Source organism: Cervus canadensis, chromosome X, assembly GCF_019320065.1.
Source record: "Cervus canadensis isolate Bull #8, Minnesota chromosome X, ASM1932006v1, whole genome shotgun sequence".
In the NCBI taxonomy this organism is placed as follows: Eukaryota; Metazoa; Chordata; class Mammalia; order Artiodactyla; family Cervidae; genus Cervus; species Cervus canadensis.
In genome coordinates this window covers 38,771,577-38,798,774 of record NC_057419.1, presented here as the reverse complement: position 1 = coordinate 38,798,774, position 27,198 = coordinate 38,771,577, and the positions used below count along the sequence as shown (strand labels likewise).

Below are 27,198 nucleotides of genomic sequence, written 5' to 3'. Positions count from 1 at the left end.
TTTTAAAAGAACAGAGGGACTGATAATGGAGAAGTGGCTGTGAGACTTGATGAAACAGTGCCTAAGAACTCCAGTTGCTTATTTCTCTTCCAAATCATTATCCTGATCTTTTCCAGCAAGAGGCCATCAGTCCAGAGAGCACCAGGTCTTCTGATGCTTTCACTACTCAGCATGCTCTACGTCAAGCTCAGATGTCTAAGGAGCTGGTTGAGTTAAATAAAGCCCTTGCACTGAAAGAGGCCTTAGCCAAGAAAATGACTCAGAATGACAGCCAACTACAGCCCATCCATTTCCAGTACCAGGTAAAATATTTACTAGGGCACATGATATTCATGTCGACCATCTTTCTTTAGTAATACGGGAAGAAAACAGACACACCGTTTTTGATGATGACAAGGCAACATAAAATGCACAGTATGACTGGAATTGTACTGTTGGTTAAACACAGAAGGGTACATTCAGGAAAAATAAACTGGAATTTTCTTTCATTTAATCTAATACCTTACTTATATAACAGGTATTTAATAAATAGATAATGTTATAATAAATGTGGTCCCTACTTGCAGAGAAACTTTGTTCTAATAACTAAGCTGGGATTCTAAGGAAGGTACATCTCTTAGTAGATGGTCTGGGTTCAGGAGAGAATTATGAGGGCACTGGTAATGGATATCTCATGACCTGGCAAATGGGTAAACTGCTTTTCCTAATGGTAGTCCTAAGTGTCTCTTGCTAATTAAAATCAGGTCTTTACTTAAAGACAAGTCTTGGGCTCATAGGTTGTCCACAAGGTTACCCTTGTTCCAGACCTTATTTTCCCATGTAGCCAGGTGTTTCCCATCCACAAAGGGATGTCAGCAGAACTGGAAGAGGAGAGGATGAATTGTTTTCCTATTCAGAACCCCAAAGTCCTACATGTTGTTCTTAAGAAATCCCTATATTATACATTTCTACCACCAGCTCCCGTAAATTTTCAAAATGAAAGCAAGTAAAGTGTTTCTCCTAAGTAATTTTCACCACTTTTTTTTTTCTATAGAGTAGAAGTTGCTTCCAAAATAATAGCCAAGTTGCCAGTAGAGGTTGTATTTCCATTTTGTTATCACAGTCTTAACATTTTTAAAACTTATTTTTTATGTCACACAAAAGCATGTATATCATTTTTACAGGTCAAATAGTACAATACTCAGAAAAATAAAAGCAAACTACCTTCTCTCCTATTCCCTAGGCTTATACTTTAAGTTTTTAAAGCTGTCTCCTCTGACATTTACCTCCAGATTTCTAGATAAGAGTTGGTAGTATAGTTGTTACTTTAAAATTTTTATACATTATCAATTGACTTCCCACTATGGAAGATGGGAATATTAGCTCTCTTACACATTCCCCCATGCACATTGTCTCACCTTATCTTTCAAAATGGCTGTATCACAGTTTTTGATTAAATGAATAATTACTATTTAAATTTTATGATTGCATAAGTTTTATAGCTGAGCCACATAGTATAATATGATTCCATTTTCTTTCTTGTACAGCCTTTTGCATTTCCTGAAGCTAGTAATCTCATTTTGGGGAGTTCCCTGGTGGTCCAGTAGCTAGCACTGGGGGCTTTCATGGCTATGGGCCCGGGTTCAATCCCTGGTCAGGGAAATAAGATCCCATAAGCCAAGCAGTGCAGCTAATATTAATAATCTCATTTTTTCATTTACTTAGTCTTCTGTGTACCAGTCAATAATTTATCACCCAGGACTTCCCTGGTTGTCCAGTGGTTAAGAATCTGCCTGCCAATACGAAGAACACGGGTTTGATCCCTGGTCTGGGGAGACCCCACATGTCGCAGAACAACTAAACCTGAGTGCCACAACTACTGAGCCCATGCAGCTAGAGCTCATTCTCCACAACAAGAGATGTCACTGCAATGAGAAGCCTGTGCCCCACAACAAAGAATCGCCCTAGACCTAACATGGCCAAAATAAATAAATACAATTTAGAAAAAAATAATTTATCTTCAGAACTTCCCTTGTGGTCCATTAGCTAAGCCTCTGTGCTCCGAATGCAAAGGGCCCAGATTCAATCCCTGGTTGGGAAACTAGATCCCACATGTTGCAACTAAGAGTTTGCATGCCGTAACTAAAGGTCAAAGATCCTTTGTGCCACAACCGAGACCCAGCGCAGCCAAAGAAATAAATAAAAATAATGTAAAAGATAATTTATCTCTAAACTTCTTAATAGAATTATAAAGCTCCACTCAGTAGAACAAATGTACCAGGTAGTTTTTCAGTCCATTTCTTTCTTGAAGACAACCCTCCTATCTTCTGTCTTGGTTTGTTTTCTCTAGCCCAGCCATCAGCCTGGGACCATTGTTTATTGGGAGCAATGCTTTACTGCTCATCTCTGTGTTGAAACCAATTCCATGTCTTCCTCATTCTTGGGCTACCTCTTTGTATTGGTGGAGTACAACTCAAATAGCTTTCTGAGAAAGTGTACATGAAAGGAAAATGTTTTAAACCATTCACTGCATGCCTGAAAATAGCTTTTTGTTTGTTGTGGTGAAAGTAATAGTGCTGTTTCTTACATTTGTTAGTTTGTCTGGGTTTAGAATTCTGCAGTGGGAATTGTTTTTCTTCAGAATCCTGAAAGATTTGCTCCATTATCTTCTATTTCCAGTGCTGTTGATTAGAAATCCATTATAATTCCTGATACTTTTTTTTTGTGGTGAGGAGGGCACACCTAACAGCTTTTGGGATCTTAATTCCCATGTCAGGGATTAAACCCACAGCCCCCCTACATTGGAAGCACGGATTCTTAACCACTGGACTGCCAGGGAAGACCCCTGATTCTTTTTATTTGACCTGTATTTTCCTCTCCTCTGGCAACTTTCAGGATCTTTTCTTTGTCCCCAAGTATTCTTGAATTTCACAATGATGTGCCTTAGTGTGTATCTGTTCTCACGTATTCTGCTTTGTGCTTCGTGAGTCCTTTCAATCTAGAAATTTGTATTCTTCTCTAGTGGGAAGTTTTCTTGTATTATTTCTTTAATAATGCCCATCACTGTTTTCTGTTTTCTCCTTTCTTGCACTCCTCTTAGCCAGATATTGGATCTCTGAGATTTAGTCTCTGCTTTTCTTATCTCCTCCCTCATATTATCTATTTCTTTGTCTTTTTATTCCACTCTCTGGGAGATTTCCTTCCACTCCTGGTAAATGTTTTTATTTGCCTATTTCTAAGATTTTTTAAAATCCTCTAATTGTTCCTTTTTATAACCTCTTCTTTTTTTCTTTCATGGATGCAATACTCATCTTTAAGGATAGAAATTAAATTTTGTTGAGCTTTTCTTCATCCTGCCTTGCCTCTGTTTCATTCAAATTCCTTTCTTTAGTGTATTTGATTTGGTCTTTCTCTAATGTAAGATGTTTTCTTCAAATTTCCAGTGATTTTTGGTTATCCATTGATATTTAAGAGTGAGACACTAATAGCCAATAGGAGAAGCCACCAAAATGAGAAGCCTGTGTACTGCAACAAAAAATAGCCTCCACTCACTGCAACTAGAGACAGCCTGCATGCAGTGAAGAAGACCCAGCACAGCCATAAGTAAATGAATTAGCCAATAAGAAGTTCTTTATGCATAGGTTTCTCTGGGCTGGTCAGTTACCAATAAAGAAATCTTTCATTCTCCTGCCTAGAGTTGTGTGGGGAGAATAGCAATATGCCCTATTTCTGGTAACTCAGTGCAAATAGGAGAGTTGAAGTCTCTCTGGTTATATGCAGACTTCTTATTTAATCCCCTATCAATAGTGTGTTAATTTATCCCTGTCTTTTGTTGTGTCTCCTGCCTATGAGTCCAGCCTGTCAGGTTCAGCTTCTCCAGAGAGGAAAGCTCTGCTCCTCTTTGTGGTTCAGATACAAATTGGCTTGTTTCTTCTTGACGTTTGTCCTATGGGAGTCATAGTTTAACTTTTTAAATTTACTCTACTAAGTCAGTTACCACTTACACAATTCTTTTCCTCTTCCAAAAAAGTTTTTTTAATTTCTTGACCTCTCTCTTCATCCTTGTTGATTTATACCCTTTGGGGAGGTCATTTTAGTAGGTTTTCAAGAGAGGGCAAGTTAAATATATAGCTCAATCCTCCATATAAACAGGACATACAATGCACCTTTTTTAGGTCAAATGTATTTTGGCCTTTTCAGGATAAACAAAGGATTAATGATAAGGCTGAGAAATTATTCCTCTCTTTCTTGTATACTTGCCTAGAAACTCAGGAACATATGTTTCCTCAGTGTACTTCTGACCCTATGATGGGTGCTGGTAATGAGCTAGAGCTATAGATGTAGCAAGATAATGTATCCTTTTTTTTCCCTTAGAATCAAATATGCTTGAGCTTCCAAACTTTAAAGTTAAAAGGAAATGAATTCTTAGTGTTAACTGTACCTTTTAATCACATGTAAATGTCTCTCTTTTTCTAAGAAATAAAGGTAGTTCTTTGTTCAAACAATATTTTCCTATCACTGTGAAGAATTTCTATAGAAAAAAATTTTAGTATCTATTTATTTATTTGCCTCACCAGGTCTTAGTTGTGGTATGTGGGATCTTTGATCTTTGTTGCAGTTCACAGGATCTTTAGTTGTGGCATGTGGGATCTAGATCCCTGGCCAGGGATGGAACCTGGGCCCCCTGCATTGGGAGAATGAAGTCTTAGCCACTGGACCACTAGGGAAGTCCTGCTATAGAAAAAGTTGAGGAGGTATAAGCTCTGGTTAGTGCAGATTACCATGAATTATAATAGCACAGAGGTCAACTATTTGAATTATTTCCCTTGTAGAGCCAGTGAGATAATGATTGACTGAATGTGGCATATATAATGAAGAGATTTTTTTTTACCCATCCAATTAATAAAAATTTTGAAATGCAGCAATATCAAATGTTGACAAGGGTGCAGGGAAACAAGTACTCTCATACATAGCTAGAGTGTCAATTGGAATAACCACTTTGGTGGACAATTTGGCAGTATCTATTAAAATTGGAAATGTGTACCCCCATGAACCTGTAATTCCACTTGTCTCTACCCTAGAAGAGGCTTGCACATGTGCACAGAAGGCATGTACAAGAATGTTTCATTATGGCAAAAAAGAAAAAGACTGAGACAATGAGACAGATCTGTATGCACTGATATAAATAAATCTCTAAGACCAAGTTTTTTTAAAAAAAGACTATTAAAAAAAAAAGAAAAAAGTAAAAAAAAAAAAAAGACTAGTTACAAAATGTTATCTATGTATAATGTGGCTCTGTCTTTAACATATTTTAGTAGGTATCTACATACATGTACATATATGCATATATATGTATATATTATTTTCAAATCTATTTATATATATGTTCTAGGCATTTGCCACAACATGTTTAATAAATAAATGCACACACTTCCATGTAAATGTCTAGAATATGTACATGTCCAGATACATAGTATGTAAATGTCTAGGAAAAAGTGTCTGGAAGATCTGGACCAAGCTGATGACAATGGTTACTTCTGGAGAGAGGTCTGGAATTTTGGCAGGGGTGGAGCAGTCAAGGGAACTTGCCCTTTATGTGTATTATCTGGATTATTTTTTGTAAGAATGTTTTCATGTGTTACTTCTGTAAGTACACACACATACATTATCATCAGTTTAAATATACAGGGTATATAAAGCAATGAAATTGGTTTTCATTGTTCATATTACACTTGATCTTAGCCAAAAGACCAAGAAGCGATCATTGTTCATATTGAAATGACTAAAAGTGTATTTCTTGAAAAATAGCTCTTGCCTATTTAGATACGGCCCTACCTAACCTGCCTCTGCTTCTTTGTCTCATTTCAATACTGGTCGAAGGCCTTCATGTAATCTTCTTGGATACTAACCACTCATTCAGCCAGTTTCCTGTGTGAAAGCAGATAGGAATCTATTCGTTGAGTTTTCCAATCTTGGAAAACCTACCAAACTATCATTTCTAGAATTTCTTCTCTAAATGCATGCAGAACTGCAGTTGCTGTTACATGCATACATTTGAAAGTTCAAAATATAAGAATGTGCAGCTCTTTACAGTTTACAAAATATCTTTACTTTTTTGTCTTATTTGATCTTCCCAACAACCTGTGAGGTAGATAGTGTTGTTAATTGTTTACACAGATGAGACCACCCCCAGGTTCAGCAGTTCACCAGGAGGAATCACAGGACTCAAATATAGTCATACTCACAGCTAAGGTTTATTATAGTGGAAGTATACAGAACAAAATCAGCAAAGGGAAAAAGCACATGGGGCAGTCTGTAGGAAACTGAGTGCTTCCAAGAGTCTTCTTCCAATGGGGAGTCACATAGTATGTACTTAATTCCTCCACCAATGGGTTTTAACAATGTGTGTGAAATGTTGTCTATTAGGGAAGCTCCCCTGAGCCTAGGAATCCAGGATTGTTAGCAGGGGTAATTCATGTAGGCATTCTCTCCCTAGCACATATGAAAATTCTAGACTCCCAGAAGGAAAGCAATGTGCTCAGCATAAGTCATATTGCTTACACAGTCCAAGCATAATGAGCCACTCTTAACAGTTAGGAAATTGTGGGAATCCTACCAAAATCCAAGTTCCCAGACTTGAACCTAGGTCCAACTTGCAAGCAGATCTGTTTTTAAGACTGATAAGTCTCAGATCTGCCACATTAGCTCTTTTTTACACTGAAACTAAGGCTAAAAGAGATGAAATGGCTTTCCTTAAGTTATTTACATAGAGTATGCTGGACTCAAGGTTCAAATCTAGGCCTTTGGATTCCAGGTTGGTACTTTTCCTTCCCACTACATAACTTTAATCTCCATCAAATCAAGTAGAAATGTTTTCAGTGTGCAACTGAAGTGGTAGAAATTGAATGCATAGCTCCTTAAGATGTGAAATGTTGAAATGATTTTCTTCCTTTACCTTGTAATACTTTCTTTCTCTCAACCTATAACATTTCTAGGATAACATAAAAAATCTAGAATTGGAAGTCATCAATCTACAAAAGGAAAAAGAAGAATTGGTTCTTGAACTTCAAACAGCAAAGAAGGATGTCAACCAAGCCAAGTAAGAAAAAAGTCAACAAATACTATTTCACGTTCCTAACTGTCTGTGAAGAGTTGTAGAGGAAATAGAAAAGTAAAAGAGCTATTTCCTGCCCTTAGAGGATTTAAACCTAATTATGGAGAGGAGACCTAAAACAAAAGAAAATTAAGGAATTGAGATTTTAAATAACATTTCATGGTGACAGTAAAAGAATACCATAACACAGCATGTGATTAGTAGCCAAATAAATTTCTTAGGCAGTAATTGCTTTCAGAGTTCAGAGGCAGAAGATATCAGTTCAGGGAGGCATAATCAAGGAAGGCTTTATAAGAAGTTAGCATTTGAAAATTAAACAGAATAAAAATAAAGAAGTTAGCATTTGAGCTAGATTTTGAAAGATTATCAGACCTACCAGACCAGCAGTTTCTTGGTCCCCATGCTGATGGTAAATTAGTTTGTGAATAGAATTAATATTCAGGCTAGTAAATGAAAAATCAATCTAGCCATCCCTTAGTCAGTTAAGAATAAAGCCAAGACAAATTACTGTCCCTTAGACCTTTGCCTTATTGGCTATTCTACCTTCTTTTTACTCAGTGATTGTATTATATTTCAATATAGTATTCAAAGTTCACGTTCTTAGAAGTTATGTTGAATGTTTGCTTTCTATCTCAAACTTGTGTAACAATCCTCAGAATTATTCCTTATAACTAAAGTGAAGTGAAATGCTTTTAAAGAACCATCCTTTTAACACAAAGTGGCGGTGGCGGGCGGGGGTGGGGGTAGTTGAGACAACTGTGTAGTTATATGCTCAAAAAATTTCCTTTACTCTTTGTATTAAGTTCTAATTTTTGAGACAGTTGTAGTTTTTGGGGTAGTATTCATTTTTTTTAATTTCTATTTAGGCTGTGCCAGGTGTTTGTTGCTGTGCATGGGCTTTCTCTAATTGCAGTGAGTGGGGAGTACTCTCTAGTTGCAGTGCCTGGACTTCTCTTGTTACGGAGCACAGGCTCTAGGGTGTGCTGGCTTTGGTAGTTGTGGCAAGTGGACTCAGTGGTTGTGGGGCATGGGCTTGGTAGCCCCAAGGCATGTAGAATCTTCCCAGACCAGGAATTGAACCCCTGTCCCAGCATTGGCAGGCGGATTCTTATCCACTGAACTACCAGGGAAGTCCAGTCTTCCTTATTTAAGATGGCTATATGACTGGTCACCTATATTATATATATCAAGGTTGTAAACCTGGGAGTCTAATATATCCTTTGAAATCAGACTTTGCTCCTGCTAGTCCTTATTCCTACAAAATCTGTGTTTAGGTTGAGTGAGCGCCGCCGGAAACGTCTCCAGGAGCTAGAGGGTCAAATAGCTGATCTGAAGAAGAAACTGAATGAACAGTCTAAACTTCTGAAGCTGAAAGAATCCACAGAGCATACCGTCTCCAAACTGAACCAGGAAATACGAGTAATAAACTCTCATCCTTGCATTTACCCTGTAGAAACTTAACAACCATAGGCGTTCTATTAGAATTATACTACAGAGGTGTTTTCAAGTGAGTAAGTAGCTTGAATCTCTACAAATGTCCTTTTTGTAAGGACATTGTGATAGTAGTCATTTAGAATTTGAATAACAAAACTCAGTTTTGACATTCAGAATTTTAATGTTAGATTCTCTGAAACCAAAGGGCAAGGATACCTTAATATTTAGTGGTGATATTTTGACCACTTTCCATGATCATGTGGAATAATTCTGCAAAGCGATTACAGAATGAATGACACCTAGAGAAAATTTTTGGTCACTGATGTTTGACTTCTGACATCTACAGAGTGGTGGTTACAGATCTTTGTACTGAACCTATTTGAATACAGTAGTTGCTCAGTAGATTTGTCCTTGAGACTTAGTAGATACTTCCTTGAAATTTCATTTATATGCAGTGAATTTAGAGCTGGTTTTAGCTTGTAGGTACATTTTTTATACAAAAATGATCTTAATGACCCAGGCAACCACAATGGTATAATCACTCAACTACAGCCAGACATCCTGGAATGCAAAGTCAAGTGGGCAAATGAGCAAAGCTATGAGCAAAGCTAGTGGTGGTGATAGACTTTCAGCTGAGCTACTTCAAATCCTCAAATATAATGCTGTGAAAGTGCTGTACTCTGTATGCCAGCAAATTTGGAAAACTCAGCAGTGGCCACAGGACTGGAAAAAGTCAGTTTTCATTCCAATCCCAAAGAAAGGCAATGCCAAAGAATATTCAAACTACCACACAATTGCACTCATCTCACACGCTAGCAAAGTAATGCTCAAAATTCTCCAAGCAAGGCTTCAACAGTACATGAACTTCCAGATGTTCAAGCTGGATTTAGAAAAGACAGAGGACTCAGGGATCAAATTGCCAACATCCCTTGGATCACAGAAAAAGCAAGAGAGTTCCAGAAAAACATCTACTTCTGCTTCATTGACTATGCTAAATCCTTTGAATGTATGGATCACCACAAACTGTGGAAAATTCTTCAAGAGATGGGAATACCAGACCACCTTACCCGCCTCCTGAGAAATCTGTATGCTGGTCAAAAAGTAACAGTTAGAGCTGGACATGGAACAACAGACTGGTTCCAAATTGGGAAAGGAGCATGTCAAGGCTGTATATTGTCACCTTGCTTATTTAATTTATATGCAGAGTACATCATGAGAAGTGCTGGGCTGGAAGAAGCACAAGCTGGAATCAAGATTGCCGGGAGAAATATCAATAGCCTCAGATATGCAGATGACACCATCCTTATGGCAGAAATCGAAGAGGAACTAAAGAACCTCTTGATGACGATGACAGAGGAGAGTGAAAAAGCTGGCTTAAAACTCAGCATTCAGAAAACGAAGATCATGGCATCCAGTCCCATCACTTCATGGCACTTTGTTTTCATGGGAAAACAAAGGAAACAATGAGAGACTTTATTTTGGGGGGCTCCAAAATCACGAGATGGTGACTGCAGCAATGAAATTGAAAGACACTTGCTCCTTGGAAGAAAAGCTATGACCAACCTAGACAGCATATTAAAAAGTAGAGATATTACCTTCCGGACAAAGGTTCATCTAGTCAAAGCTATGGTTTTTCCAGTAGTCATGTATGGATGTGAGAGTTCGACCTTAAAGAAAGCTGAGCGACGAAGAATTGATGCTTTTCAGCTGTGGTGTTGGAGAAGACTCTTGAGAGTCCCCTGGACTGCAAGGAGATCCAACCAGTCCATCCTCAAGGAAGTCAGTTCTGAATGTTCATTGGAAGGACTGATGCTGAAGCCAAAGTTCCAATACTTTGTGAGTATATCTGATACTCCAATATCAGCTCCACCTGATGCGAAGAACTGACTCTTTAGAAAAGACCCTGTTGCTGGGAAAGATTGAAGGCAGGAGGAGAAGTAGACGACAGAGGATGAGATGGTTGGATGGCATCACCGACTCGATGGACATGAATTTGAGCTAACTCCAGAAGTTGGTGAAGAACAAAGAAGCCTGGCATGCTGCAGTCCATGGGGTCACAAAGAGTTGGACAGGACTGAGTGACTGATCTATTTTTTTCTATTATTTGTTCAGAGTGTTCATTTGTATAGTCTATACTTGGAAACCGTGTGCAAGCATAGTAAGGAGTATTGCAAACATAATCAGAAAATCTGTTGGCAAACTTTTCAGCTCAGCTCTGGATTTTCTCTCCTGAATGGTTAGTCTATCAGCCCAGAATAAATGCAGATGACTACTACTTGTGCTAATTTTTGTTTTCATAGGTGATAAAAAACCAGCGGGTCCAGTTAATGCGTCAGATGAAAGAGGATGCAGAGAGGTTTAGACAATGGAAGCAACAAAAAGACAAAGAAGTAATCCAGTTAAAAGAACGAGTAAGTAACTGCAACTTCTCAGAGTCCTACCTAATGAACCATTTTCTGGGCTGACTAGCATTAAAGCCTCTCTTCAAACAACTGGATCTCTAAATATATGATACATTCATGAATTTAACATGAATTTTTTAAACGTCTACTATTTGCAAGGTACTATCCACTAGATACCATGGAAAATAGAAAGATGAGTAGTATACGTGTTCTGCCCTTGAAGAATGTCTTATCTACAAAGAGTGGTAGAATATAATTTCTAAAGGTGGTGGTAGTTTTATTTTTTAACTGAGCATTATTAAAGAAATCTATTGCAAAAAGAGAATATCTTGTCTAAATGGGAAAGTGAGACATAAGCATGGTTTTCTTCAACAAGTTAGTGTTCCAATATATTAATTTGAGAGTGATAATGAAGTTTATATAATATTTGTATGTAATGTAGTACCAGGGAGGATAACAATTAGGAAAGCAAAAAATAATAAAAATCATTTTTTATTTTTTAAAAAATTTGTTTACTTTATAAAAAAATGTTTATTTTTGGCTGGCAGGGGTTGCTTTGCAGTGTTGTATTGGTTTCTGCCTTGTATCCTCATTGGTCAGCCATGGGTATACATATGTCACCTCCCTCTTGAACCTTCCTCCCGCCTCCCATTTTCTTATTGTTGTTCTGACATCCAGCAAGGTTCAGCCCAAGTGGTTACCAAATATATACACTGGAGACTAATTAGAAAAGAAAATGTTTAAGAAAAAGAGTGTACCATTTTTTTTAAAGTTTTATTTAAAAATATTTTTAAATTAAAATATTTCTAAAGTAATTAAAAATTATTTAGAAGGTTTAAAAAACTCATGGAATTTTTCAAAGGTCTGAAAACAGTTCATTATAATATTATCAGTTGTCATATCTTTTTATAAGAATAAACAAAAAAATTAAAACCATAAAAAATTAAGCATAGTTTTCTAAAAAAAATTTAAAAAAAATTAAGCATAGTTTTCTTCAATACAAGAAATAAAGAGATTTGTACTTTACAAATAGTCTAAAATGCCAATTTAATTAAGAAAGGGGGGCTTCCCTGGTGGTCCAATGGCTAAGGCTCCGAGCTCCCAACACAGGGGGCCTGGGTTCGACCCCTGATCAGGGAACTATATCCCATATGCCATAACTGAAGATCCTGCATGCCTCACCTAAGACTTGACACAGCCAAATAAATAAATAAATATTAAAAAAAAAAAAAAGAAAGGGTACCACACTTCTAGTTGGACTAAAAAGATGATAACTGAAAAGGCCTTGAACAATAGGAAGGATTTTGACAGAGGTAAATACCAGCATTCCAGATAAATGGAAGAACAGGAATGAAGACACAGAGATGACAGCTTTGTCCGAATTTTCAAGGAATAGCATATGATCCATGTTGGATGAAGGATAGTCAGAGCAGATTTCATTGGAAAGACAAGTTGAAGCTGGACTGTTAAAGATTCAGGAAATTTGAAATTTATTTTGTTAGTGTAAAGACTTTTAGGGTTTTTGAGAAACAAAGTAATATCAGCAAAGTACTGCTTTCTAAGTTACATCTGGGATTCAGGTGTTAAACAAACTAAAGTATTGGGAATCTAGAGGCCAGAACACAAGCAGATATTGCATCATCCAGAAAGATAATAGCGACCTGAATTAGAGTAGTAGCAGTGATCTTGGAAAGCACAGGAAAGGACACTAATTTGGGATCATTTTTAGAACAGGCCAGAATGTGATATGTTGAGTCAAGAAATGAGATAAATGTTTTAGGAATGGTGGCATGAGGAGCTTTGTGGACTCTCTTCCCAGCAAAAGAAGTGCAACTGGTGACATGTATAAAAACAACTATTAAAAAGTCTCTGGAATTGTCTTAAGGGCATACAGGAAGTAAATGCTCATTCCAGGAAATCTATTTAATCTCAATAAGAACATCAAAGAGTCTGTAGCCTTTGAGCCTCGAACAACTCCCTCCCTCCTCCCCAACAGCTCCATTTTGCTGAAGCTTTTTTTTTTTTGAGTACGAGCAGCCAAGAGGTCTGGGGATCCCTTCTTCCATCTCACCCCCATGCACAGCGTGGAAACTCTACCTCTGCTGCAAAAGACCACAACTACTGGGGTCTGTCTATCCTAACCCCTCTAATCATAGGATGTAGGTTCCATGTCAAGAGAGGCAAACCAAGAAAAATAGGGTATGCTGCCCCTGCTCAGCATCCTAATCCTAGAACAGAGATGTCACTCAGAGAAGTGGGCTGCTGTCCCACCAGGTCCTAAACAGTGGTACAGATGGTTCTGCCCAGGGGGAGAGGCAGGCCATAGGAATGCAGTTCTCCCTAAGGGGACTGACTTTATTTGGCAACAGAATCTGGGGAAGTTAAAACCTAAAGGTGCTGTCAAAAACAATGGAAATTTTGGTAGTGAGTAATTAGGAGACTGGTAGCTCATGAGAACAATAAGTGAAACAACAGTCAAAATATTCTAAGATCTAATGACTGAAAACTTTCTATATTTGATTTAAAAAAACATTAATCTACACATCTAAGAAGCTCAATCAACTACAAGTAGGATAAATTTACAGAGATCCACACCCAAGACACATCATGTCCAAATGTTGAAAGACAAAGACAAAAAACTTAAAAGCAGCAAAATAAAATGACTCATCACATACAGAGAAACCCCAATAAAATTAACAGCTGAATTCTCATCAGATCAGGAACAAGACAAGGGCATCTACTCTCATCACTTCTATTCAACATTGTCCTGGAGGTTCTAGCCAGGACACTTAGGCAAGTAAGATATATGAAAGGCATCTAGATTGAAAAGGAAAAGGCAAAACTATCTCTGTTAGAGATGACATGATCTTGTATATAGAAAATCCTAGAGAATCAACTGAAAACTGTTAAAACAAATACATGAGCAGCAGGGTTGCAGGATATAAGTTCAATGCACAAAATATGGTTATATTGCTCTTCACTAACAACTAACAATTTGAAAATGAAATTAAGACAATTCCATTTATAATGACATCAATAAGAATAAAATACTTAGGAATAAGCTTAACAAAACAAGTGTAAGACTTGTATACTAAAAACTACAAAACATCCTTTGAAGATCTAAATGAAAAGAACAATAACCCATGCTCATGAGTGGGAAGACAATATTAAGTTGGGATACCCCAAGATTGATCTACAGATTCAACACAATCCCAACCAAATTTTGTCTAGCTCATTTATAGAAATTCACACGTTTATCCTAAAATTCATATGGAAATGCAAGTGACCCAGAATAGTCATAACAATCTTGAAAGAGAAGAAACTTGAAAATATGGCATTTCCTGATTCCAACAAATCCATGACCTTACATAGTTACCTTTTATTTTCAGTGTGAGAACACTTAAGATCTACTCTCTTAGCAGATTTAAGTATACAATATAGTATTCTTAGCTATAGGTACTTTGTTATACACTATAACTAAAAGTTTATACCCTTTGACCAACCTTTTCCCATTTTCTTCACGCCTCCCCCTCAGTCTCTGATAACTACCGTTCTACTCTCTGGTTATATGAGTTCAACTTTTTTAGATTCTGCATATAAGTGAGAGGGCTTCCCAGGTGGCGCTAGTGGTAAAGAACCTGCCTGACAATGCAGGAGACGTGGGATCGATCCCTGGGTTGGGAAGATCCCCTGAAAGAGAGCATGGCAACCCACTCCAGTATTCTTGCCTGGAAAATCCCATGAACAGAGAGGCCTACTAGGCTGCAGTCCATAGGGTCACAAAGAGTCAGACACGACTGAAACGACTTAGCACATATAAGTGAGATCATATAGTATTTGTTTTTCTCAGTCTGGTTTATTTCATTTACCATAATAACTTCCAGGTTCATCCACGTTGTTTCAAATGGCAGGATTTCCTTCTTGTTTGTGAATGAATAATATTCCATTATGTATACAGTTGACCCTTGAACAACATGGATTTGAACTTCATGGGTCAACTTACACATGAAATTTTTTTCAATAGTAAATACTACACTACTATACCATTCAGGGGCTTCCCAGGTGGTGCTAGTGGTAAGAAACCCACCTCCCAATGCAGAAGACAAAAAAGACATTCGATCCCTGGATCAGGAAGATCCCCTGGAGGAGAGCATGGCAACCCACTCCAGTATTTTTGTCTGGAGAATCCCATGGATAAGAGGAGTCTGGCAGACTACAGTCCATAGTGTCACAAAGAGTAGGACATGACTGAAGCGACTTAGCACACATGCACTATACTATCCACAATTGGTTGAATGTATGGATGCAGGACCACAGATATGGAGGGCCAACTGTAAAGTTACACACAAATTTTCGATTGCATGAGAGTTGGCACCCCTAACCTTGTGTTGTTCAGGCATCAATATATTCCACATTTTCTTTATCCATTCGTTTGTCAACAACTTATGTCAACTTAGGTAATTTCCATAGCTTGGTTATTGTGAATAATGCTGCAATGAATATGGGAATGCAGGTATCTCTTCAAGATACTGATTTCATTTCCTTTGCATGTATACTCAGTAGTGAGATTATCAGATCATATGGTCTATTTTTAATTTTTTAAGGAATTTTCATTCTGTTTTCCATAATGACTGTACTGTTGAAAGACTCTTCAGTTACATTATAAGGTTTTATTTTAACTAGCTGAATAACAATTAAAAATCTGACTCTCTTCTTCTTAGGACCGCAAGAGGCAATATGAACTGCTCAAACTTGAAAGAAACTTCCAGAAACAGTCTAATGTGCTCAGACGTAAAACTGAGGAGGTAAGAAAATCCAATCTGCTAGGTCAAGTGTATTATCACTTTCAGGCTTAGATGCTGGCAGAATAGCATCCCTTAAATAAGCCAGTGTCCTGAGAAACCATGGATACCAATCTTGACAGCAATTTGAGTCTTGATGCCTATTGGTCTTAAACTGTGAGCATAAAACCTGCTGAAAATGGCACTATTCAAATAAGGATTTTTTTCCTGATTGGACTTGCTTCTTTACCAAAAAAAAAAGGTAATATTGATATGTGACATTTCTAGATACTATCAGTCTGCAGTACTTCCTTGAAATGTGTACCTCCCCTAGGCTCTTAAGCCATAACCAGTGTTATGTACATGGGGACTTAGAAATGTGGTTCCTATAGAATTCAGACCCATAGAATTTTTATGCTAGAAGTGAGAATGTTCTTCTTTCACACCCTTTAATTCAACATTACTATGAACCATTTTTATTTAGGCAGCAGCTGCCAACAAGCGTCTCAAGGATGCTCTCCAAAAACAGCGAGAGGTCGCAGATAAGCGGAAAGAGTCTCAGAGTCGTGGAATGGAAGGCACTGCAGCTCGGGTGAAGGTATGGACAGCTTGAGCCACCATTTGTCTTATGTACACTGGGAATAGGGAAAAATGGGAAGTTGCTTTCTTTTTATTTAGAAGTAAACACTACAAAATCTGAAGTTCTACCTGAAAACCTTATTTCCCAATGATATGATTACCTCCAAATGGTTGTTAAAGAGCAGGAGTAGTGAACTCTTTCTGTAAGTTTTGACACAGATATACACCTTTAAATCATCACCACAATCAAGATAATGTCAGTGTCCATCAGGAACAAAACTTACTTTGTCCACTTTTGTAATCCCTCCCTCCCCTACCCAATCTCCCTCTACCCCCCATCTCCAGGCATCCATTAATCTGCTTTCTGTCACTAGATTTTCTATGTAGGTGATCATGTCATCTGCACATAGGGACAATTTTATTTATCCTTGCCCACTCTGTATGCCCTAAAAAAAAGCCTTTCTTACTTAATTGTACTTGCTAGAACCTCTAGTAAAACACTAGTAGAATAGATAAAAAGAGGATATCCTTGCTTTGTTCCTAATTTTAGAAGGATAGCTTTCAATCTTTCACCATTAAGTATATTAGCTATAGGTTTTTGTATCAGGTTGAATAAGTTTTTGTCTATTCCTAGTTTGCTGAAAGTTTTTTATCATGACTAGATGTTGGGTTTTTCCAAAAGTTTTTTTCTGAATCCTCTTGAGATGATCTTATGATTTGTTTTTACTCAGTATGGCAAATGGCATTGATTTTTTTCCAATTTATTTTATTAAGATATAGCTGACATACAGTAAGATTTACCCTTTTTGGTGTAGTATAGTTCTGTAAGTTTTAACATCATATATAATGTTAAAACTGGTTATTATCAAAATATAGAATAGTTATCCCCTCCAAATTGCCCTGTAACACTTTGTAGCCATCTCACACATCCATCCCCAGCCTTTCATAAACAGTGATTTGCATTCTGTCATTATTGTTTTCACTTTGCATTGTATCGATGTCATATAACTGGAAACATACAGTATGACTTCTTTCACTTAGAATAAGGCATTTGAAATTCATCCATGTGTGTCTGTGCATACTCAGTCATGTCCAGCTCTTTGCGACCCCATGGACTGTAGCCTGCCAGGCTCCTCTGTCCATGAGATTTTGCAGGCAAGAATACTAGAGTGGGTTGCCATTTCCTCCTCCAGGGGATTTTCCCCACCCAGGGATTGAACCCGCATATCCTGTGTCTCCTGCATTGGCAGGTGGATTCTTTACCACTGAGCCACAAGGGAAGCTCATCCATGCTGTTGCCTATATTATTCCATTGTATGGATGTTCCTTTATCTATTCACCTGTTAAATGTTATCTTGGAGTCGTTTTTCTCCTAGTTTTTGGTGCTCATGAATAAAGCGGTTATAAAAACATTCTCATACAGGTTTCTATATAACAAAGGAAGTCAGTCATTCACTTGGGTAAATACCTAAGAGTGAGATTGCTTGGTCATATGGTAAGTGTGACGATATGGTAAGTGTGACAGGGAAGCCTGGCGTGCTGCAGTCCATGGTGTCGCAAAGAGGCAGACACAACTTAGCGACTGAACAGCAACAACAATGTAAGTGTGTATTTAACTTTACAAGAAACTGCCAAATTATTTATCTAGTTGTTCAGTGCTAGTATATAGAAATGCAATTGACTTTTGTATATTAATTTTTATCTTCTGACTTTATTAGTTTTGTAGCTATTTTTAGGTTCTTTGGGACTTTCTATATAGATAATCATGCCATCCATAAATACAGTTTTATTTCTTCTTTTATAATATATATATCTTTTATTTATTTTACTTGCCCTATTGCATTGGCTAGGACATTCAGGATGATATTGAATAGGAGAAATGACAGTAGAAACCCTTCTGTTCCTGATCTCAGGGCAACAATATTCAGTCTTTACCACTAAGTGTGATATTAGCTGTCGGTTTTTCGTAGAGGTCCTTTATCAGCTTGAGAATGTTCTTATCTGTTCTTAGTTTGCTGTGAGTTCTTATCTTGAATGGATATCACTTTTTTTTTTTTTTGGCTACACCACGCAGTTTGCAAGATCTTAATTCCCCAACCAGGGATCAAACCCCGTGGATATAAATTTTGCCAAACACTTTTTGTGTCAAGTTTGTTGATTTGGTGAATGATTTCAATGTTCAAATATCGAGTCAGCCTTTCAATCTTTGAATAAACTCCACTTAGTGGTGATAGATCATCCTTTTTATGTATTGTTGAGCTCGTGTATGCATGTGTGTATGCTCAGTTGCTTCAGTTGTGTTCGACTCTTTGTGACCCTATGGACTATAGCCCACCAGGCTTCTCTGTCCTTGGGATACTCCAGGCAAAAATACTGGAGTGGGTTGCCATGCCCTCCTCCAGGGGTATCTTCCTGACTCAGGGATTGAACCGGGATCCCCTGCATTGCAAGCAGATTCTTTACCGCTAAGCCAGCAGGAAAGCGCCATTGTTGAGTTCAACAATGTATAAAATTAAAATCTTGCTAAAATAAAAATTGTGTGTACAATTTTTATATCTGTATTCTTGAGGGACATTGGTCTGTTGTTTTCTTATAATGTCTTTGTCTGGTTTTGGTATCAAGGCCTCCTAGAATAAGTGAGAAAGTATTGCCTCCTCTTCAATTGTCTGGAAGAGTTTGTATAGAACTAATATTGTTTCTTCCTTACAAGTTTTGTACAATTCACAAGTTAAGCCATCTAGGCCTGAAGGATGTTTCTGTTAGTTGTTGCTTTGGGTCAGAGGAGGGGTTAACTATAATTCAGTTTTTTAAATAGATATAGGGTTGTTCAAGTTATATATTTTCTCTTGAGTGAGCTTTGGTAGTTTGTGTGTTTGACATGAATAACTTCATGCCAAACACATGAATGAATGACTCATAAAGGCATGAAGTTATTCATAATATTCCCTTATTACCCTCCTAATATCTGTAAAAGCTGTAGTAATGTTCTCTATCTCATTCATATTATTGATATTTTGTGTCTTTTCTCCTTTTTCTTGATTAGTTTGGCTAAGGTTTAGCAAAGAATCAGTTCATTCTTACAAATGGTTAAAATAGTAAGCTTTATGTTATGTATATTTTACCATAGTTAAAAAAAACTATCCCCAAAACCCCAGTTCATTAATTTCTAATCTGATCTTTATTATTTCCTTATTTCTGCTTTGGATTTAATTGGCTTTTTTTAAGTTTCTTGAGGTAGAACCTGAGGTCATTGATTTGAGTTCTTTTCTAATATAAACATTTAGTGCTATAAATTTCCCCTTTAATACTCCTTTAATGAAATCTAAAGGATGTTATTTAGTTTCCAAATATTAGGGGATTTTTTCCAAATATCTTTCTGTTGTGATTTCTAATTTAATTCCATTGTGGTTAGAGAATATACTTTTTATGACTTGAATTCCCTTGAATTTATTGAGATATATTATGACCTAAAATATGGTCAGTCTTGGCAAATGTTCACACTATGTGTACTTGAGAATGTATATTCTGCTATAGTTGGATAGAGTGTCCTACAAATGTCAATCATGTCAATTTGATAGATTGTGCGGTTCATTTCTACTGTTTCCTTGCTGATTTTCTGCCTACTTGTTTTATCAATTACTTAGAAATGGGTATTGAAATCTTCAACTAGAATTATGGATTTTTTTTTCTTCTTATAGTTCCATATATTTTGAAGCTCTATTATTAGGGGCATAAACATTTAAGATTAATTGATCCCTTTATTATTATAAAATGATCTTTTTTATTCCTGGCAATATTCTTTGTTCTGAGATCTACTTTTTCTGATAATAAGTCCATCAAGCTTTCTTTTAATGTTAGCATGGTATATTTTTTTTTAATCCTTTTAGCTTTAACCTCTTTGTGCCTTCTTTGTTTTGTTTTCAGTTTATTTTGATGGCAGTGTGTCTTCATTGCTGTGCACAAACTTTCCCTAGTTGCAGGGAGCAGGACTGCTCTTTGAGGTGGCTCCTCTAGCTGGGGAGCACCAGCCCTGGGCATGCAGGGTTCAGTAGTTGTGGCACATGGGCTTAGTTGCCCCATGGTGTGTGGGATCTTCCTGGACCAGGGATTGAACCTGTGTACCCTGCATTGGCAGGCAAATTTTTTCTATTTGTCCCATCTGTTCTTCATTCCCTTTTCCTTGTTTTCTGGCTTCTTTTGGATCAATTGAGTATATTTATGATTCTACATTATCTCCTTTGTTGGCTTATATATGATTTTGTTTCAGACATCTTGGTGCTTTGTATATTATGGGCATTAACATTAAGGGTTAAGTTCTTGAATAATTGACTCCCTTACCATTATGAAATTATCTTTTTTTATCCTTGACAATATTCCTTTTTTCTTCCAATTTTATTGAGATAAATCGATATACAGCACTGCATAAGTTTAAGGTGTACAGCATAGTGATTTGACTTATATACATCATTAAATGATAATCACAATAAGTTTAGTGAACATCTATCATTTCATATAGATACTAAATTAAAGAAATAGAAAAAAATTTTTTCTTGTGATGAGAACTCTTAGGATTTACTCTTTTAACAACTTATAGCAGTGTTAGTTATATTTATCATGTTGCACATTATATCCCTAATACTTACTTATCTCATAACTGGAAGTTTGTACCTTTTGACTGCCTTCATTCAAGTCCTCCTTCCCCCACACCCCACCTGTGATAACCACAAATCTTACCTTTTTTGCTATGAGTTTGTTAGTTTATTTGTGAAGTATATTGACCTACAACACTATGTTACTTCCTGTTACACAACAGCGATTCAATATATGATCACCATGATAAGTCTAATTGCAATATGTCACCATACAAAGATATTATATAGTTATTCTATATTCCCCACACTGTACATTTCATACCCTTGACTCCTTTATTTTCCAACTGGAATTTTGTACCTCTTAGTCTCCCTCACCTATTTCTTTCCTCCCTCTATCCCCCTCCCTGGTGGCAGTTACCTTTTTGTTCTCTATAACTCTGTTTCTGTTTTGTTCATTTGTTTTGTTTTTTAGATCCTACTTATAAGTGAAAGCACATAGTTTTGTCTTTGACTTATTTCACTAAGCATAATATCCTCTAGGTGTATTCATGTTGTCACAAATGGCAAGATTTCATTCTTATGGCTGGGTAACATTCCATCTTATATATACATATATCTCACATCTTTATCCATTCACCTATTGATGACACTTAGGTTATTGTACACTGGCTATTGTAAATAGTGCTGCAATAAACATTGGGGTGCATATATGGTTTCTAATTATGCTTTTTGTTTTCTTTGGATAAATACCCAGGAGTGGAATTGCTAGATCATTTGGTAGTTCTGTTTTTAATTTTTTGAGACTCTCCATACTGTTTTCCATTGTGCCTATACCAATTCACATTCTCAACAACAGTGCACGAGGGTTCTCTTTTCCCCACAGCCTCACCAACACTGTTTCTTTTGAAATTTTTTTAAACTTTGTATTTTATATTGGAGTATAGTTGATTAACAATATTGTGATAGTTTCAGGTGTACACAATGCCATATTTAAAATGGATAACCAACACTTATCATTTGTTGTCTTTTTGATAATAGCCATTCTGACAGGTGTGAGGTGATATCTCATTGTGGTTTTGATTTGTGTTTCCCTGATGGTTAGTGATGTTGAATATCTTTTCATGTGTCTGTTGGCCATCTGTATGTCTTCTTTGGAAAAATGTCTATTCAGATCCTCTTTCCATTTTTAAATCTAGTTTTGTTTTTGTTTGTTTTTGATATTGAGTTCTATGAGTTCTTTGTGTATTTTGGATACTAACCTCTTATCAGATATATCATTTGCAAATATCTTCTCCCTTTCCGTAGATGGCCTTTTCATTTTGTTGATAGTTTCCTTTGCTGTGCAAGAGCTTTTAGTTGGATGTAGTACCATTTGTTTATTTTTGCTTTTGTTTCCCTTGCCTGAGGATGCTTAGTAAAATATTATTAAGACTGATGTCAAAGAGCTCACTGCCTATATTTCCTTCTAAAAAGATTTATGGTTCCAGGTCTTATGTTTAGGTCTTTGATCCATTCTGAATTTATTTTTGTATATGACGTGAGAAAGTAGTCCAGTTTGATTCTTTTGCATGTAGTTGTCCAGTTTTCTGAGTACCATTTATTGTAGAGGCTGTCTTTTCCCCATTGTATATTCTTACCTCCTTTGTCATAGATTTATTGCCCATATAAGTGTGGGTAATAATATTCTTTAATGCAAATTCTGTATTTGTTGTTCAGTCACTCAGTCATGTCCAACTCTTTGCAACCCCATGGACTGCAGCACGCCAGGCTTCCCTGTCCTTCACCATGTCCCAGAACTTGCTTAAACTCATATCCATTGAGTCAGTGATGCCATCCAACCATCTCAACCTCTGTCATCCCCTTCTCCTCCTGCCTTCAATCTTTTCCAGCATCAGTCTTTTCCAGTGAATCGGCTCTTCACATCAGGTGGCCAAAGTATTGGAGCTTCAGTTTCAGCATCGTCCTTCTAATGAATATTCAGGACTGATTTCCTTTAGGATTAACTGGTTTGAGATCCTTGTTGTCCAAGGGACTCTCAAGAGTCTTCTCCAACACCAGAGTTCAAAAGCATCAGTTCTTCAGCGATCAGCCTTCTTTATGGTCCAACTCTCACATCCATACATGACTATTGGATAAACCATATCTTTGATTATATGGACCTTTGTCAGCAAAGTAATGTCTCTGCTTTTTAATACGCTGTCTAGGTTGGTCATAGCTTTTCTTCCAAGGAGCAAGCGTCTTTTAATTTCATGGCTGTAGTCACCATCTCCAATGATTTTGGAGCCCAAGAAAATAAAGTCTGTCACTGTTTCCATTGTTTCCCCATCTATTTGCCATGAAGTGATGGGGCCAGATGCCATGATCTTCGTTTTTTGAATGTTGAATTTTAAGCCAGCTTTTTCACTCTCCTCTTTCACCTTCATCAAGAGGCTCTTTGGTTCCTCTTCAATTTCTGCCATAAGGGTGGTGTCATCTGCATATCTGAGGTTATTGATATTTCTCCTGGCAATCTTGATTCCAGATTGCCAGAATTGATTCCAGATTAATATCAAATAATTATATTTGATTAATAATAATTAATAATCATTAATATAAAATATATCCACTCGGCTTTCTTTGACTACTCTTAGCATGGTATATCTTCATCTAAAAATGAAAATTTTCATTTTTTGAAAGTATCTGTTTTTTATTACACTGGATCTTCATTGCAATACACAGGCTTCTCATTGTGGTGCCTTGTGTTGTAGAGCACAGGCTCTATGCACATGGGCTTCAGTAGTTGCAACACTTGGGCTCAGATGTTGTAGTGTGCAGGCTCTAGAGCACGGGCTCAGCTGTTGTGGTGCTTAGGCTCAGTTGCTCCATGGCATGTGGGTTCCTCCCAGACCAGGGTTTGAACCCATGTCCCCTGCATTGGCAGGCGGATTCTTATCCAGTGTACCACCAGGGAAGTCCAGGCTACCTTTCTAAAAACTGAATTTAGTTAATTTTGTTTGCAGTTTTTGAAATTCCATTGATCTATTTTAAAGATTAATAATGGTTATCTGTTTATTAAGTAGAACAGATGATCACAATATACTTCAATTCTGTATTATGACTTATTATGGACAAAGATTAAGGAGAAAATGGAGAAGGTAAAGACAGAATACATAGAAATGCTAGGATATCTGAAGAAAGATTTTCTGCAGAAAGCTTTCTTGTGACCTTTTCAGAAATTTCCACTAAAGGCTCTTACAGCACTATTGGGATTTTTGGTGAGTTTTGGCACAAATGGAAATCTCACTTCTACTTACTTGGGCTCTGGTTCAAGTGAAATTAAACCTGGAGTGACTCTAGCCCATGGGCCAGAGATTCCTCATCCTTAACCTAACATGACTGATTTATTTTCTAGAGTTGGCTTGGAAATGAAATTGAGGTGATGGTCAGTACTGAGGAAGCCAAACGCCATCTGAATGACCTTCTTGAAGACAGAAAGATTCTGGCTCAGGATGTGGCTCAACTCAAATTAAAAATGGAATCTGGGGAGAATCCACCTCCTAAACTCCGGGTAAGTACTCTGTGGAAATATGTTGCCAATGATCATACTCTACACTCCCCAGAAACCCTCACTAATTTGGAGAATTTCTTTCCAATTAGAGCTTCACCCTCATCCCCACTTCTTCTTTACAGAGGCGAACATTCTCACTTGCTGAACTGCGTGGTCAGGTTTCTGAGTCAGAGGATTCCATGAAAAAGCAGATTGAAAGCCTAGAGACCGAAATGGAACTCAGGTAATGGTACTATCTCTAAGGCATTATAACAATTTATGCCTTGAATTAGGAGAAGGAAATGGCAACCCACTCCAGTATTCTTGCCTGGAGAATCCCAGAGACAGAGGAGCCTGGTGGGATTCTGTCCATGGGGTCGCACAGAGCTGAAGCGACTTAGCAGCAGCAGCAGCAGCAGCAATGTGATACACCACATTAACAAATTGAAAGATAAAAACCATATGATTATCTCAATAGATGCAGAGAAAGCCTTTGACAAAATTCAACATGCATTTATGATAAAAACCCTTCAGAAAGCACTATAGAAGGAATATACCTCAACATAATAAAAGCCATATATGATAAACCCACAGCAAACATCATCCTCAATGGTGAAAAATTGAAAGCATTTCCCCTAAAGTCAGGAACAAGACAAGGGTGGCCACTCTCACCACTACTATTCAATATAGTTTTGGAAGTTTTCGCCACAGCAATCAAAGCAGAAAAATAAATAAAAGGAATAAAAAAAAATTATGCCTTGAATCAAAATAGAAGCTATCAATCAGTGATTCAAAAGCTTTGTGATGTCGGAGAAACAAGAAAAAATAATGATTTTTTTGAACTATACACTTCACTAGGCATGTTAGATACATTTTCTCATTCAGTCTCTATGAGATATATACATTATGAGATAAGCATCATTCTTCTCACTTTAGAAATCTAAAGTTGAAAGATCTTAAAAAATTTGCTAAAGATTATACAGAACCAGGATTTGAAACCCATTTTATCTAATTCCAAAATCTATTATCTTTATGATATATCACAAGAATTGACAAAAAACAAAACTTTAGAGGAACCCAATAAATGATACCAGAAGATCAACAACCTGGGAGAAAGAATTTTAGAGATCATCAGCAAAGTAGATAAAATGCATAAGTAAACTACCATGAGCTTTAAATGAGATTAGAAAGTAAAGTATAGGACTTCCCTAGTGGCTCAGTGGAAAGGAATCCTCTGGCCAATGCAGGGGACACAGGTTCAATCTCTAGTCCAGGAAGATTCCACATGCCTCAGAGCAACTAAGCCTATGCACCACAACTGCTGGAGCCTGTGCTCTCTAGGGCCCAGATGCCACAACGGCAGCCTGCGTGCTACAGCTACTGAAGCCCACGCACCTGGAGCCTGTGCTCCACAACAAGAGAAGCCACCACAATGAGAAGCCCAAGCACCTCAACAAAGAGTAACCCCCACTCACTGCAACTAGAGAAAGCCTATGCAAAGCAACTAAGACCCAGCACAGCCAAAAAAATAAATAAAAAGAAAGTAAAGTACATAACACAGAACTTGGCATCTTAGAAGTGCTCGATAAATGCTCTTCTCTTTAATCACTATTACTGTCTTTTAAATATCTATGAAATCTATAAGGAACAGAACTTTGATAGATATTTTATACTGTCTTAGGTATAATAGAATTTTATTGCCCAGAAGACCTTGGCGATCATTTAATTTGTTTTCAGCAACACACACTAGCTGTATATCTTCGGATATGTCTAAGTCACTCAGCAATTGATATTCTGCTTTGTGCTACACTTGGAGAAGGAAATGGCAACCCACTTCAGTATTCTTGCCTGGAAAATCCCATGGACAGAGGAACCTGATAGGTTACAGTCCACGGGGTCACAAAGAGTCGGACATGACTGAGTGACTTCACTTCACTTCACTTTGTGCTACACTAGATGTAGTTGGGATATATAGAAAGTATAGATGGCATTGTCCTTGCTTTCAAGTAGAAACATTGAGTGAAGTCACTCATTATTGACTGACAGTGGCGTGTTGAAATTGTTAAAATTTCAGGAATGCTGTAAACTGTTGATAGCTTACAATCGCTCGTGGTGAGAATATTTGCACTATGGAAACTAGCAAAGGCTGTTTTTAGGTGCTGTTTGTTAAACATTTACCTGCATACCATTGTGCATAAGTAAATGATTATATAAATGTAGGGCAGGTGCCACATAGAGTGCAATTAGACGAAGGTGAGTTTAATCAAAGGAATTTCTTTAAAGACAGGAAAGGGCATTTGATAGATAAAACAACTCTAAAGTGTTCTGGCCCGCCTCTTCCAAGAAGCCTTCCCTGACTCTTCATCCCTCACTAACTTTCCTCTTCTCTAAACTCCTTCAGAAATTACAGTACTCAGTCATGTAGTACAGATGATATATGTTATCTTTATATTTATTGATTATTTTATATCTATTAGTCTTGTCAATCTAGACAGATTGTAAGCTTGTTGAAGGAAAGGACTACATATTAGACCAGGGTTCTCAAAGTATGGTGTACAGTCTCCTGGGGATCTCTGAGACCCTTTCAGGGAACCTATGTGACTCCCTGTTTTTATAATAATATTAAGAAATTGTTTGCCATTTTTACTATGTTGACATTTGCCATAATAATGCCAAAGCAATAGTGGACAAAACTGCTAGCACCTTAGCTTGAATCAAAGCAATGGCACAAACCTGTGCCACGTGTTGTACTCAGTCATGTCTGACTCTTTACGACCCCATGGACCATAGC

The 27,198-nt window shown here is 37.2% G+C and overlaps 1 protein-coding gene and 1 pseudogene across 4 annotated transcripts in view; one reads left to right on the top strand and one right to left on the bottom strand.

The window, feature by feature from the left end:
- The window catches only part of KIF4A (kinesin family member 4A), a 143,224-nt gene that overhangs the window by 94,342 nt on the left and 21,684 nt on the right, over nt 1-27,198 (top strand). For all 4 annotated transcript variants that reach the window (XM_043458802.1, XM_043458803.1, XM_043458805.1 and 1 more), the window contains exons 15-22: nt 117-302; nt 6,975-7,078; nt 8,368-8,512; nt 10,828-10,938; nt 15,651-15,734; nt 16,195-16,308; nt 24,273-24,428; nt 24,551-24,651. In XM_043458802.1, coding sequence (XP_043314737.1) covers nt 117-302; nt 6,975-7,078; nt 8,368-8,512; nt 10,828-10,938; nt 15,651-15,734; nt 16,195-16,308; nt 24,273-24,428; nt 24,551-24,651 — 1,001 coding nt within the window. The remainder of the gene's footprint in view (nt 1-116; nt 303-6,974; nt 7,079-8,367; nt 8,513-10,827; nt 10,939-15,650; nt 15,735-16,194; nt 16,309-24,272; nt 24,429-24,550; nt 24,652-27,198) is intronic.
- Nucleotides 5,600-5,741, bottom strand: LOC122436242 (annotated as a pseudogene).